The sequence below is a fragment of the Apteryx rowi genome, unplaced genomic scaffold (assembly GCF_003343035.1).
Source record: "Apteryx rowi isolate R43461 unplaced genomic scaffold, aptRow1 scaffold_225, whole genome shotgun sequence".
In the NCBI taxonomy this organism is placed as follows: domain Eukaryota; kingdom Metazoa; phylum Chordata; class Aves; order Apterygiformes; family Apterygidae; genus Apteryx; species Apteryx rowi.
This window is the reverse complement of record NW_020448586.1, coordinates 718171-731626: the sequence shown is the minus strand read 5'-3', so window position 1 is coordinate 731626 and position 13456 is coordinate 718171. Positions and strand designations below refer to the sequence as shown.

The following is a 13456-nucleotide window of genomic DNA, read 5'->3' as shown; positions in this document are numbered from 1 at the left end:
TCCAGAGCGCGCCCGGCTCCTCGCTCCTGACGTCAGCCCCGGCCCTGGCCACGTCGCCGCGGTCCCGGGCGGCCGCCGGGGAGGAGGGGGGGGGGGCTCGGCCGCGCGGGTACCGCAGCGAACGCATCGCCGGCGTACGGAGGTGAACAGCAGCGGGGTGCACCCTGTGCGCGGGTGCTGGGACGGGGGCGCAGAGGCATGTAAATGCACCCAACAGTGTCCCGAAAGCGTCGGGGCTCAGCAGCCGGGCAGTAACGCTGCGGCCTGCGTCGCTCGGGGACGGGCTCTGTGCAGGCTCYCCAGGCACGGCGGCGCTCGGCGTTGGCCCTGCCTCTGCCCCGGCTCGCTGTGTCCCTGGGCAAGTCCCTTAGCCCTCGCCCCCACCAGCAGAGGTGGATGGAGGCACTTTTGGGGCGAGYGCACGGGGCTGCGGCAGCGCTGGGGCCGTGTCCTGCCGAAAAACGGGGCGCTCCGGGCGCGGGGCCGCTCACCTGAGCGGCTCGGCAGCCGGCTCTGAAGCGCTGCCAGACCCGGCCCCGCTGCGAGGCTGCGCACTGCTCCCGGGGAGGGAGACGGCCAGGTCAGGTTGCAGCGCGCTGCTGTAACCCTTTYGGCAGCCGGCCTGCCAAAAGCCTCCGCTCACCCAGGCAGAAAAGGGGCTGGGGGGGGGGGGGCAGCAGCTGCGCCCGGTTTGCTCATTTTCTCCAAATAAAACATACCTCCGTGGGCAGGGACCCAACCTGGAAAATTCCAGCCTGAAAGATAAAGGATTGGAAAACGATTAAAACCAGAGGCTGGAGCAGCCTTGGCAGCGGGAACTTGCCTCGCGCCAGCTCCAAGCCCCCCCGCCGGCGCACGCGGGCGGCTGCTCCCGGGCCGAGGGGAGCAGGGTCACGCGCTGGGGCCGGGCGGGAGGGAGCCCGGGGCTCCGTGCCGGCYGCTCGAGGTGCGTGCGGGGGCCCCCGGCGCAGGGCGGCTGAGCTTCAGCTGCTGATAACGGCACCGCTGTCATCTCCGAGCGCCGTGGCCTTGGAGGCAGAGCCAGGACTCTCCCGGCACCCGCTTGCAGGGTGCGCAGGGACGGCAGCAGGGTGCCGGCCCCATGACAGCAAGGGGCTTCGCCTGCGGCCCCATGTCGGCGTGGTGCCGGCAGAGCGGTGCCGTCTCTGGTCCGGACCTGCTGCCGTCACCTCTCCCCTTATGCGGGGCCCGTCCGGCAGCACCCGCCGGGCAGGGACCCTGTGCCCGGCCGGGTGGGCGAAGCTGCCCCTGCTCCAGGCCCCGCCGGAGCCCCCATGGGCCCGACCCCGAGCAGGGCGAGCGGCGCCCTTGGCTCTGCCCGGCCCCGGCAGGCAGYGGGCAAGCAGCTGGGGGGGGCGGCGGAGCGGCCGGGCGGGGGGCAGGCGAAAGGCAGCTGTGTCAATAGCGGTGGGATTTGGGGAAGGAAGCGCGGGGCTGAGCAAAGCGCAGCTTCTCGCACTCCCAAAGCTGCGGGTAAACACCTGGCTGGGCCGCGGCCAGGCAGCCTGCAGCATCCGCAAAGCCTCGCCTGGCACGGTGCCGGGAGCAGGGGCCCCATCCGGCACGGCAGCCCGCTTGGAGCCGCGCGGCCTGGGACAGGGGCTCGCGGCACCTCGTGGGTGCCCACAGCGGGCGCAGAAGCACCGTCTGGCCCATCAGCACGGCCTAGCTTGGTGGGCACGTCCCGAGGAGGACGAGGGTGACGTCAGGAGGTCGTCGGGGCTGGGCTGGGTTGTTTGTCTCGCCTGCCCCTGGAGACATCTGGCAGTCGGGACAGGGGTGAAGTAAGGCTGGATGATGCGCAGGGCCGGGTCTAATTTGAAACTTGCGGCCTCTGTTTTTGTAACACCTCTTTAACGCTCGCAGTGGGGGAGAGCTTCGTGGGGGTGAGACCGCCCCGGCCCCGCGGCCCAGAGCCGGGAATACTCCCCTCCGCGCCCTGACTCATCCCGCCGCCCCTCCAACAACAACAGGAAGATGCGGCCGGCCTTCCCTGCCCGCCGCAGGCTGACGCGCAGCGCTGCCCCCGCCGCGGGCCGAAGCCCAGCGGGACGCGTGGCCGGGCCGCCCCRTCGCAGGTCACCCTGTGCCAGGAGCCTTCCCGGAGTAACCAGAGGGCTGGGGCTTGACGGCACCCCCGAAACCCAGCCTGTCCCCAAGCATGGCAACGCCAACGCTAGAGCAGGGCCACAGGCAGGCGCCGAGAGCCCAGGCCACATCGGGGATGGAAATGGGGAGTGATTGCGATTGCAGAAATGGAAACCGCACGTTGGCTGCTCACCCAGCAGGACCGAGGAGCCATCGGGAGGGCTCTAACACAGCCCTCGATGATTGCAAACGCTGTGCAGCGGTTTTAGTTATTATTAATTTTATTTTTTTATTTTATTTTTTTTACAAAAAGACACCCTTCTGTCTGCCTTACAAAATAGATGTATGCAAACCTGTACTAGAAAAGAGCTTTCCCAGAAGAAATGGGAAATAACCGTGTATAAATATTCTCTCCGAGTTCTTAAAGCTTCAATTGCCGGTTCGCCTTTTCGGCACTTCCTTCGATGCACGGCACGGAGAGGCCGAGGGTCCCAGCACCTCAGCCTCCTGCGGGGGACGGGGGTCTTTCCTTATTGCTGCTCACATCGACTTCCCAGGGAGTTCGGAGTCACAGGCCATGCTTAGCTGAGGGACCCTTTGTTACCAGCACATTGATGCCCCTTAGCTAAGTCACAGACAACTTTTTTTTTTTAGCAGTAGCTAAAAAAAAGCCAACCCAAACCCCAAATTAAAAAAACCTTCTCTTTCGCTGCCCACGTTCTACATAGAGTCACAGAAATCAAGGCACTTAGTCATATGCTGAGCGGTAAAATTAGTGTCTACTCCCTAAGTGTGTAAGCCTCTCAGAAATTGCACGTTACGAGTTTTGGGTTTACGCCTTAATTTAGTTAACTCCTCAGTGTTCCTCGTCCCGGAAGGGACACGGCCCTGGCACTGCTACTGGAGCATCCCCCTCGTCTCAGTCCGGGGGTCTCCTCACCCGGTAGCCTGTCCCCTCTTGGTTTAGAAATAGGATGGCTTTAGTGCTGTGGTGTTGTTGTTGCTGGGATAGTGTGACTGCATGAGCGGCACCTCACACTCCAAGGTGTTCGAAAGCATCGCGTTCTCTGACCCCTTGTGGCTGTGGTTGCTCAAATCCCCGTTTTCCAGGCAGGCTTTCACACCTTCCAGCTCCAGGGGGCTGGAGTCCACCCCGGCACTGGTGTTTGTCTTTGCCCGCCGGTGCCGGCGGTAGTACGTGACTGCGGTGACCACTACCACCAGGAGCAGCACRGCGGCCAGCGCGGGGACGATCATGAGGGTGAGGTTGCTGTCCTTGCTCTGGGTGACGGGCGAGTGCTGCTGGTGGGTCACCTGTAAAGTCTGCACCTCAACACAGAACTCCTCCTTGGAGACCTTCTCCCCCAGTGGCCCGATGCAGACGCGGTAGGTGGAGTTGGGCTTCAGTGCCCTCACGGTGTATTCGGAGAGCGAGGCCGGTAAGCGGAGCATCACGGGCCGCTTGTCTGGCCCAGAGAGATTTCGGTAGCTCAGCCGGATGCCCTTCAGCTGCGCTTTGGACTGGACATAGTTCTGCAAGTCCACTTTCAAGGACGTGCTGCTGACCTGCTTGATGCTGATCTGCCTGCTCTGAGTGGGGGCCTGCGTGGCTGGCGACACCGTTGTCCTCCTCACCTCCAGCTCGCAGTAGACCCCAGCAAATCCCTCCGGGCACAGGCACTCCAGGTGGTTTTGTGCATCCAGCTGGCAGGTGCCGCCATTCAAACATGTGCGAGGGGGACAGATCTGCGTTGGGGGGCTTGTGGGGCCCAGTGGGGCGCTGAAYGGCATCGGCGTGGAGCTGCCCTGCGGGGCGCTGGCCTCCAGGGTGGGAGCGGCGGTGCTGGGCTCCAGTGATGGGTGGCCGCTGGTGGGCAGCAGAGCGGGCAGCTGCAGTGTGGTGGTGCGCAGGGTGGTGGTAGTGGTGGTGGTCRTGGTGGTGGTGGGGCAGCCGAAGTCAACGTACTGCAGGTGGTGGAGGAGCTTGCCCGAGTTTTTGGGGGGGAAGTGGCACCGTGTCTCCTCAGGCCGCCGGAGGACCACGCCACTGGCATTCACCCAGTGCACGAGCCAGCTCATCTGGCAGATGCAGTTGAAGGGGTTTCCTGCAGCTGTCATGGCCCGGAGTCTCGGGAAGAAGCCAGAGAAGTCCCGAGGGATGGTGTTAATGTTGAGGTTGCTGATATCCAGCTCCTGGAGGTTGTGAAGGTTGTGGAAGTCCTCTGCCAGCAGCTGGGAGATCTGTGCATTCCCAGCCAGGTTGAGCTTGGTGAGGCTCCCCAGCCGCCGCAGCACCGCTGGGACACGCTCCAGCAGGTTGTCAGAGACGTCCAACTCATGGAGGTTGTTCTGGGTCTGAAAGAGCTCCTCATCCAGGCTTGTTAGGCCCAGGCCCGCGATCTTTAGAGACTCAATGTTAACAGCGTGGAAGGCCCCAGGTGCAATAGCAGGGATCTTGTTCCAGCTGATGTCCAGCAGCAGGAGGTTGGGCAGGTCGAGGGGAGGCACAGCCCAGAGCTGGTTGTTCTGCAGTTTCAGCTCTAGCAAGTTCTCAAGAGTGTCAAATGCAGCAGCATGGATGTGCTGGATCCTGTTCCTCTGCAGGTAGAGCCGCTCCAGGAGCCACAGCCCATGGAAGGTCTCGTTGGTGATCTCTTGCAGCTGGTTGGAGGACAGGTCCAAGTTGACGAGCTCCGTTAGGGGCTGGAAGACGTTTTTCTGAATGGTGGTGATCTTGTTTTGTGAGAGGTCCAAGAGCTGAAGGGCAGGCAGGCCCACAAAGCTGTCCTCACTGAGCATCGTGATGCCATTCTCAAAGACGTACAGGGACAGGGTGTTCTGAGGCAGCCCGCTGGGCACAGTGTGGCCTCGTCTTGCTGCGCACAGGATGGTCTTGGGGTCTTGGCACTGGCAGCCCGTGGGACATGCCTGAATGAGGTCCCTGGGGGCGAAGAGAAGCAGCACACAAAGGATCAGCTGGTTCATGGTGTCGACTCTGCAGGAGAGAGAAACCCAGTCATGGTTAGGTGCCAAGCCCTGCCACAGGGGACGTTTTGGTGTTCCTACAGGTCTCAGGGCTGTGTGCATCCCCGAGTGCAGGTGTCTTCCACCTGGGACAGCAGCAATCCCCGGGCTGTCGGGTGGTAGGGAGCCTCAGACCTCCCTCCTGTGAGCCCTCCACGGTCTCCAGGGGCTCCGCACCCAGCCATTGGGGTGGGAGAGCGGGGCAGAGGGGCAGCTGCGCCAGCTTGCATGAGTCAGGATACGTGGAGCAAATACCCCTGGCAAGTCTAGGAGGAAGGAGAGGGTGCAGGGGTGGGCTGGGGTAGCAGTTCTGGCTCCCACACAGAGTTTGGCCCAAGCATCCTCTAGCTGGGAAGCACTCGGGCTCTGGCCGGGGAGAGCACCTGGAAAAACCAGGAGAGAGATGGCGAGGCACGCGAGTCCGAGGCCGTGAGGCCCCAGCCGGCTCCCCGGGCTCCCCTCCCACAGGCAAGTGCCAGCACGGCTTCACATGCAAAATATTTGGCTTCTCCCGTGCTTCCCAGGCGACCCGTGGCGATGCTAGGGGAAGAGGGCTGGTTCCCCACAGCTCCCAAGCAGCGCGGGGGGCAGGAGCCCCCAGGCCCGGCTCACAAGGGGGGCAGGGAGAGCAGGGCTCCTGCCTCGCCATGGCCTCCCGGCCCTGGCCTTCACACCCGGGAGGAACCGAGCGGCTGCACTGCCAGCCCCGCGGCAGGGCCCGTGGCCTCTTGCTGCCTCCGCAAGCCCTGCCTGGGACACGCCAGCCCCAAAGGGACGGCGGAGGAAAGTCCCCGCTGCGCTTGTGCCTCCTCCCTGCTGGCTCTTGCCCGGGACGGCCCCAGCGAGAGAGCAAAGCGGCGCGCTGGCTGCCCGCGCCAGCTGCCCGCTCTTCCCTCTCCTCCTCCCCGGGCTCAAATCGCCAGCGTGGAGCCCTGCCGGCTCCTGCGCATCTCCCCGGGATTTGGGGACGCGGTGCCTTTGCGGGCCCCCTCCCACTCTGCCATGCGCGTGACCCCGCGGCTTGGGCCTGGCCTCTTGGGGCTGCGTCCCCCGGGTGCCGCGAACCCCTCCTGTCCATCGCTAGGAGAGCGCCCCTACCTCGGTCCYGGCAGGCAGAGCCCCGTGCCGGCGCGGCCCGCGCTCCTCTCGGCAGGGTGCAAATCAAACATGTGGGATGCGCCGCCTGGATCCGAGCAGAYGCACCCGGCTCGGCCTCCGCGCCAGGGAAGGGGGTGGGAGCCGCCGGCCGGCCTTCCCGACGCCGCGCGGAGGGTGTTAACCCTTTGCTCGCGCCGAGCYGGCGGCCACCCCGAGCCGCGCCGCATGGGGCCAATGGCCCCGGACGCCGCGCAATCGGTGCGTCAGCCCTGTGCCCGGCGAGCAGCGCCCGGGAGCTGCCGGATGCCTCTCCCGGAGCGGGCACACAGCCGCCAGGGTCAGGCTGAACTCGGAGCCCAAGGCAGTGTATTTTGGGTTGTTTTTAACACTTGTAAGTAAACAAACTGTGACGCACCCTCCAGCATCCTGACCGTGCCAGACGAGGGCGGGAGCTGGCTCTCTCCGAATGCGGGCTGTGCCCCCCGGCATCCCTCGGCCACGGGGCAGCGACTGCTGGTGTAACCCCCTCCGTGGCTAAGCAGGGAGCTCACAGGGATCGGGAGGGGACACCCAAAGGTGTCACCCATATGCCACCCGCTGGGTGGCCTTGGCTAAGGAAGTGCTGCCCGCCCACAGGCTAAAGGCGCCAGGCTGCTCCCCTGCCCCGGAGCACAGCTCGGCCAGCCCAGCCCCACGCACCCACCCCACAGCACCCGGCCACCTGCGTCCTGTGTGGGGGGGACCCAACCGCAGCCAGCAAGAGGGCAGAGTAACAGCACCCTGCTCCCCAGGGCAGGTCACCCCGGCAGCCCAGTCCCGCAGGGTGCAGGTCTCATCCCTGCCGTCCACCCGGGCAAGGACGGAGGTCCAGGAGGGCAGGGGGAGACTTGAAGCAAGCGTCAGCGCCTTGGTAGCTGCCTGAGCTGGGTACGGGCACCGTGCCCGCAGCAGCGCCCGCCGGGCTGTCCCCAGAGCTGGCAGCCCTGCCAGCACGGCTCTGCCCAGCTCCTGCACACAATGCCGGGCACCGYGCGCTCCGGGGAGCGCGGCCTGGTTGGGTCGGCTCCAGCCGCGGCTGGATCGGCACGCCGGGGACACGGCTCCAGTCTGGAGACGTCTGCAAAGCTGGCGACGCGCTGGTGTTACTGATAGCAATGCGGAGGCAGAGAAACACCGCCTGCCGGGCCTCCGCRCTGGCTGGAGCCGCTCTGCCCACTCCCCCGCTCCGCGCYCCGGCCTCCCCAGCCGGCTGCTGGRCGTCCTGTTTCTTGCTCCCTTTGGGAGCCGAAGCGATGCTGCGGGCACAGCTCCCCGTGCCTGCTGGGAGCATCCCCCCCCCCCACCGAGGGCAGCACGCTGCTGCCAGCAGGCAGGGCGCGCGGGGCACGGCCACAGCACAGCCCCAGAGCCCCCGGGCTCCTCATCCCCCTAGCACAGGCGGCAGAGCTGACAAACGGCAGGGACAGAAGGGAGGATGCTCTCCGGGTGGGGGGGAAGCTCCTGTATCAGGGCCCCCCGGGTCAGATGCCCCCTCTGATGTCCTTGCTTTGCCCCCCCCGGGTCAGATGCCCTCTCTGATGTCCTTGCTTTGCACACCAAGTCAGCGAGGGGAGGCCGGCTGGCCAGGCTGCGCGGGGCCCACTTATCTTTCAGCACCGTCTTTCAGCCCGTTTAATGAGAGCCCTAATTAGCACAGGGGAGGGGGCGGCGGTGCTGCTGGCACCAGCAGGATGGGTCGTGCATGCAGCCGGGGAAGGGACGGTGCAGCCGGAGCACCCCCATGTCTGCACGGGGGGGGGGAGCGGGGCCATGCCTGGAGCACCAGGATCGCTCGGCAGCTCGGGTCCTGCGGCTGCATCCTAGCCGGCCAGGGAGCCAGCCCTTTGCTAGCCCAAGCCAGCCCTGCCTGGGCAGGGAAGGGACGAGTGCGCCCTGCTAACACCGCCAGGCTGCCGGGGGCCGCCCTGCCCGGGAGCCCCTTCCCCAGCCGCCGCCACCGCCGCCGCCTCCCCTCCCACCGAGCCGCTCCGAGCTGTTAATAGCTGCAGGCAAATAAACCCCCTGCGGCTCGCAAGGGGCCGCCGGCCCCCCGCCCCGCGTGTGTGTGGGGGGCTACCGGGTCGCGCGGCAGCACGTGCCGGCTGCCCTAGACGCCCCTCCGCCGCGGGGGGCCCCGTCTCGGCTGTGCCGGCGGCGGAGGCCAAGCCGGGGAGGCCGGGTCTAGCCGCATCTAGCGCTGGGCCGATCGGCGCCTTCTCTTCCCCCGCGCTGCCGGGGGGCCCAGGGTACGACCGTGCCGTAGCCGTGCTTGCRGGACACCCCATCCCGCAGGCCTGGCCCCGGATCAGCGCCACCCCCGGCTCAGCGGCAACCCGTGACGCCCCGGCCCTGCTGTGCCGCAGGGTGCACGGCACCGGGGCAGCAGTGCCGCCCGCCCCCGGTGAGACGGGGTTAACGCTGCGGCCAGCGCGTGTCCTCACCCCCTCCCTGGGTGGGGTGCACCCGAGGGTGGGGTGCACCCGAGCCCTGGGCAGGGTCACCACAACTGCCTGAGTCACTCGGCCCGAGTGGCCCTGCGCCACCGGGAGCTGTGCCGCCAGCCCCCGCCGCGGGGACGCCGGACCCGCACCGCCCAGGGCGCTGCGCCGCGCCGCAGGGGTCACCCACAGCCGAGGCCTGTCCCCAGCTCCCCCCTGCCCCGCAGGGCCTCGTTCGCCTGCTGGGACCTAAACCAGGGAGGGTGATACTGGTGCCGGCAGCCCGGCCGCTGCAGGGGGAAAGGGTGGCCCTGCTGGTGCAGGCGGCCGGGTCACCCTGCTCCAGGCCGTCGGAGCCGGGCCCCAGGGCCGAGCAGGGCCAAGGAGCATCGCGCAGCCTCGTGAAACGCTTTTGGGGGAGACGGGACTGGGAGGCCTCTGCTACGGATGGGGGAGCGCAGGGAACGGACGGAGGGTGCACGGCCTGGGAAGAGAAGGGCAAGGCAGGTTTGCTGCAGGCCGCAGCGGGGGGGCAAGCTCAGCCTGTCCCCGGACCGCTCGCCCGCCTCTCCCCACCACGGGGGTCGGCGGGTGGTTAACGGGGCTGGGGGCAGACCCATCGCTAGCCTCGCRGCTGTGCAAGCCCTCGAGGTGCTCAGTGCCGGGTTCGGGCACAGGCGCCGAGCTAGGGCCCTAGAACACAGCATCCTCGGGGCGCCACGCGAGCTGCTCCGGCAGCCCGAGGGCGCCCGGCTGGCCGTCAAGCCCTCAGGCCCCTGCCTGAGGCTAGAGCAGCCTCTAACCAGGAACAAGGAACGGGCTTATCTGCCACGGGCAAAGACATCTGGGTCACCCCCGGCGCAGGGCACGGGGCTGGGCTGGCAGCCAGAGGTGACAGCACTGACCCGCAGCCAGGACAGCGGCACGGGGCAGCGGCGGGCAGGCGCCGAGCTGCCGTCCCTGAACACCACTGTGTGCCGAGTGCCTGGCACGCGCGCCAGGACAGCCACGCTGCTACCAGGCCAGGGGCTTCGGATTTAGGACAGCTTCGAGCCTCGGCACAGCCTGCTGGGCATGCCCCGCTGCAGAGAGAGGGGAGAGCAGGGCACAGAGCGCCAGGCCACCCTGGAGGGGCAGCGGCAGGGCTCACAGGAGCCCCGGCCAGGCCTGCCGGGTGCTGGCGGGGCACAAGCCCGGGGCTGGGACTCGGTTTTGCAATGCCAGGGTCAGGTTTCGCTGACGTGTCCCATGCTGCAACCAGCTGCTGACTCCAAGTCTCTCGTCCCTTTAATTACGCTGGCATTTCCTCCCCAGCTGCCAGGCTCCCCGCTCGCCCGGCCCCAGGCAGGTTCGTCTGGCCCGGCCGCGGCCCGGCCATGACCGCGAGTGTCCCCACCTCGCCACGAGCACAGGGCGGGTCGGCACGGCGCAACGCAGCAGCCCTGAGCAGCGTGCTCCACCCTGGATGGAGGCGCACAGCTTGCCGCTGCCGCCTCCTCCTCCTCCTCCTCTCCCTGCGGAGCGCTGCATTCCTCTGGCACAGACTTCCCCAAAGCACCCCAGCCCAGAGCAGCATCCCGCACAGCCCGGCTCCACTCCAGGCTCAGTGCCTGGATGTGCTTTATGCCTTCAAGTCACTCAGGGGTTAACCCAGCTCAGCGGGGTTTCCCAGCTTCATGCGCTGGCAGCGCTTACCCCTCCGAAATGGGGAGACAGGCAGGGAGCAGCGGCGGGTCCAAGACAGGCTCCAAGGGATGGAGACGAGGCCCCGGTTCTTCTAGGGGYGCTAAGCCATCCCGCGGACCCCCACCGCCAGCAGCCCGCGAGCACGCTCGCTCGGACACGCTGCCTGCCGCTGCCTTGGCTGGGCTCCCCCAAGCCTGCACCACAGATACTTGCCGAATTATTCATATTTTCCGGCTGCGGGAGGATCCAGGCCCAGCTTTCCCCAGTCTCGCTCAGCCTTTCCCTGCCAGCCTGCTAGGGTGGGAGCACTTTCCCCGTCACCGGCACGACCTGCCTGTTGCCTCCCCGGGRTCTGAGACCCCGCAGGGAGCTGCCCAGGAGGCGCCCGCTGACGTGAGCCCCGCTCCCTGCCCAGGGCGAGCAATTCGGCGCCCCGCCGGCATGCCCACCGCTGGGCTAAAGGGAAGGCCGGTCCCRCAGGCAGTGGCAGTGGCTCGTTTTGTAGCTGTCGCGTGTTTAAGGAGGAGCCGGATGCCAGGCCAGGCATCCCTGCAGCCGGCTGCTGGTCACAGCTGGCGTGGATGGGCAGAGCCGGCTGCGGTGGCAGTAGGGATTCCCCATCCGCAGGCTGGTCCAGGACCTGCCTGTCCCCTGTCCCTTGCCGTGGGGCAGAAGGGCCCAGAGGTGCCCCTGCCCTTCCCAGCTGCTCGGTGTCCCCGTGCGGGGGCCAGTGACCCTAGAGGCACTCCCCAAGGAGCCACAGAGGGACAGGACAGACTGCAGGGCACCGTGACTGCCAGGCCAAGGGGTCCCGAGGGCTCCGTCCACCCGGCTGCCCAAACGCTCGCCCGGTGCCCAGGGTACTGCAAGAGGAAGGCTGCCTCGGGCAGCTCGCGGGGAGGCCAGCGGCGGGTCTCCTCGGGGCGCTGAGCCCCGACACCCCCAACACCTCTTTTCCTCCACCATAGGCTGGTACCTGCTGCCACTTGGGCCCCAGTGCCACATCCGCATGGCAGGACAGCAGTCTCCGGGGCACTGCCATGGCACAGCCTGACCCCGCTCGCCCCAGGGACTCCCGTCCTCCTCTCCTGCCAGGCAGGGCCCCCCCTGCCCCACAGGCCCCCCAAACCTCCGCTGTCCCCTGGCTCCAGCCCCCAGCCAGGGCTATTCCCATCCACCACAGGCCCCTCACCGGCACCAAAGCTCGCCATCGGCAGCACCGGCGTCACGGCCAGTCCCGGAGCCCAGCAGAGTGGCATGGCAGGGATGTCCCTTCCCGTGGCCACCCACGCCACACGGCCGAGCAAGGCCCCGCATCCGTCCGCTCCCCGACTCCTCACGCCAAACAAAGCCACTGTTGTTGCCGGCACGCTGCCAGGCTGGTGGCCCGCCTCCGCCCCTCGCCAGCTCCGGGGGAGGCCGTGCCGCGTCCCCGTAAGAAGCAGGGCCCCGGGCACCGTCCCCGCGCACCCGTGGCACGGAGGTGTGCGAGGCCCCCGTGCGCAGAGGAATGCGGCGCCTTCGCGGCCGCCCAGGCAGCCGGCTCGGGTTGCAGGCGCTGTGCCGGGCCRGCCTCCGTCCTGCCTCGCAAGCCCTCCAAACAAGCCCGTGTTAGCACGTGCCCCCTCCTGGGACCCAGCGGGGGGGATGCAGGATTAGCCCTTAATCCTCCTTCCCTTTAACCCACCCTGTGCCGGAGCTCCCACCTCCTCCCGGGCTCCCCTCCCTATTTAATTAAAGTTTCCGCAGCAGCCCTGGAGGAATGCAGGCCTGGTTATTGCATTCCCCGGGGCTCGCGGTCCCCCTGCTCGAGCGAGCTTCCCGTCCGTCGCTCTTCCTCCCCTAGCCCCCGCGCTGCTCCTGCCCCTCTGACCCGAGCGCCCAGCCACGCTCCCCCCGTCTCGGGTGCCAGGAATGAGAAAAACCAGCAGAGCCGCTTTCTTCGGAGACAAACCGCCTCCGGAGTCCAACCGCTGGCTAAGTGCGGGGCGCGGAGGCCGGCTGCCACGCGCGCACCCCTCGCCCCAGCCCAGCCCGACCCGACCCGCCGCACAGGCAAATTCCTATCCCCTGACTCGGGCGGCTTCTCGCGCCTCGCTGTCCCCGAGCGCTTCCTCCTGCCGGYGCAGCAGGTGAGCCGAGGCGGCAGAGCCAGCCAGGCGAGGGAGCGCTTGCGTCAGGGCAACCCGGCAGGGCCACCCGGAGTTGGCGTGGTGTGGGGAAAAKAGTAATTAGTGTCATCCTTCGCGCCGGCACTGCCCAGCGCCATGTGGGCAGCAGCCCGGCTCCAACTGGGTCAGGCCAGTCCAGCCGCCCCRGTACAGGCTGCAACTAGGTCCCAGCAGGACAAGACCTATGTGGGACACATAGGGGGGAACAGAAGTGAGGGCTTTTGGCCCAGAAGAGGGGTCCCCAGTGCTGCAGTAACTGGAGCATCTCCCCAGAGCAGCAGTGGGATGCGCTGGCCCTCGCAGGGCACGCTGACCTGCCACCCTGCGAGGGAGCCAGGCCCAGCAAGCAGCGCTTGCCCTGGTGTGGCCCAAAGCGGCTCCCGGAAAGGGTGACGGAGCCCAGCATCACCCAGCGAAGCCGGGAGACGGCAAACCCATGCCGTGCTCTCCGCAGGAGGCTCGCAGGGCATCCCCGCAGGCTGGCAGCCAGGCTGGCCGGCAGCCCGGCTGGCACGCAGCCCCATCAGCACAGCCCGGGCTCCCCGGTGGGCAGCAGGCAGGGAAGCCCACGCTGGCCGTGCCCACGGGACCCCACGCAGCGCCCCACAGCCGCTCGGTCCCRCCGTGGGGCAGCACGGAGGGGCAGGCAGCTCCGCAGCAGCCCACTCCCCAGCCCAGGCCTCCGTCAAGGAGCGAGGTCAAGAGCAGGTTGGGAGGCGGATGCAAGATGGGGCCAGCAGCCCCCACCTCTGCCCACCCAAACCCTGCCCGGCCCCTGACAGCGGCGCGGCAGCCGGGACCGGGACCGCGCCCGCACGGGCCCCACGTGCGCCCCGCGCCGTCGAGGGGCAGCAGGGCAGCAGCCGGGACCGCGGCCCCTACGACCCCCCC

The 13456-nt window shown here is 67.7% G+C and overlaps 2 protein-coding genes across 2 annotated transcripts in view; one reads left to right on the top strand and one right to left on the bottom strand.

Moving 5' to 3' along the window:
• Nucleotides 1-2098, top strand: part of LOC112965860 (coronin-7-like) — a 33213-nt gene extending 31115 nt beyond the window's left edge. The window contains exon 10 of the mRNA XM_026065287.1: nt 1888-2098. Within this exon, the coding sequence (XP_025921072.1) occupies nt 1888-2032 (145 nt within the window). The 3' untranslated portion in view covers nt 2033-2098. The remainder of the gene's footprint in view (nt 1-1887) is intronic.
• A 31-nt stretch (nt 2099-2129) lies between these two features.
• On the bottom strand, nt 2130-6407 carry VASN (vasorin). The gene has a single exon (XM_026065285.1). It carries the CDS (start codon nt 5194-5196, stop codon nt 3073-3075), a length of 2124 nt encoding a protein of 707 aa, XP_025921070.1. The 5' UTR covers nt 5197-6407; the 3' UTR covers nt 2130-3072.
• Between the last annotated feature and the right edge of the window lie 7049 nt (nt 6408-13456).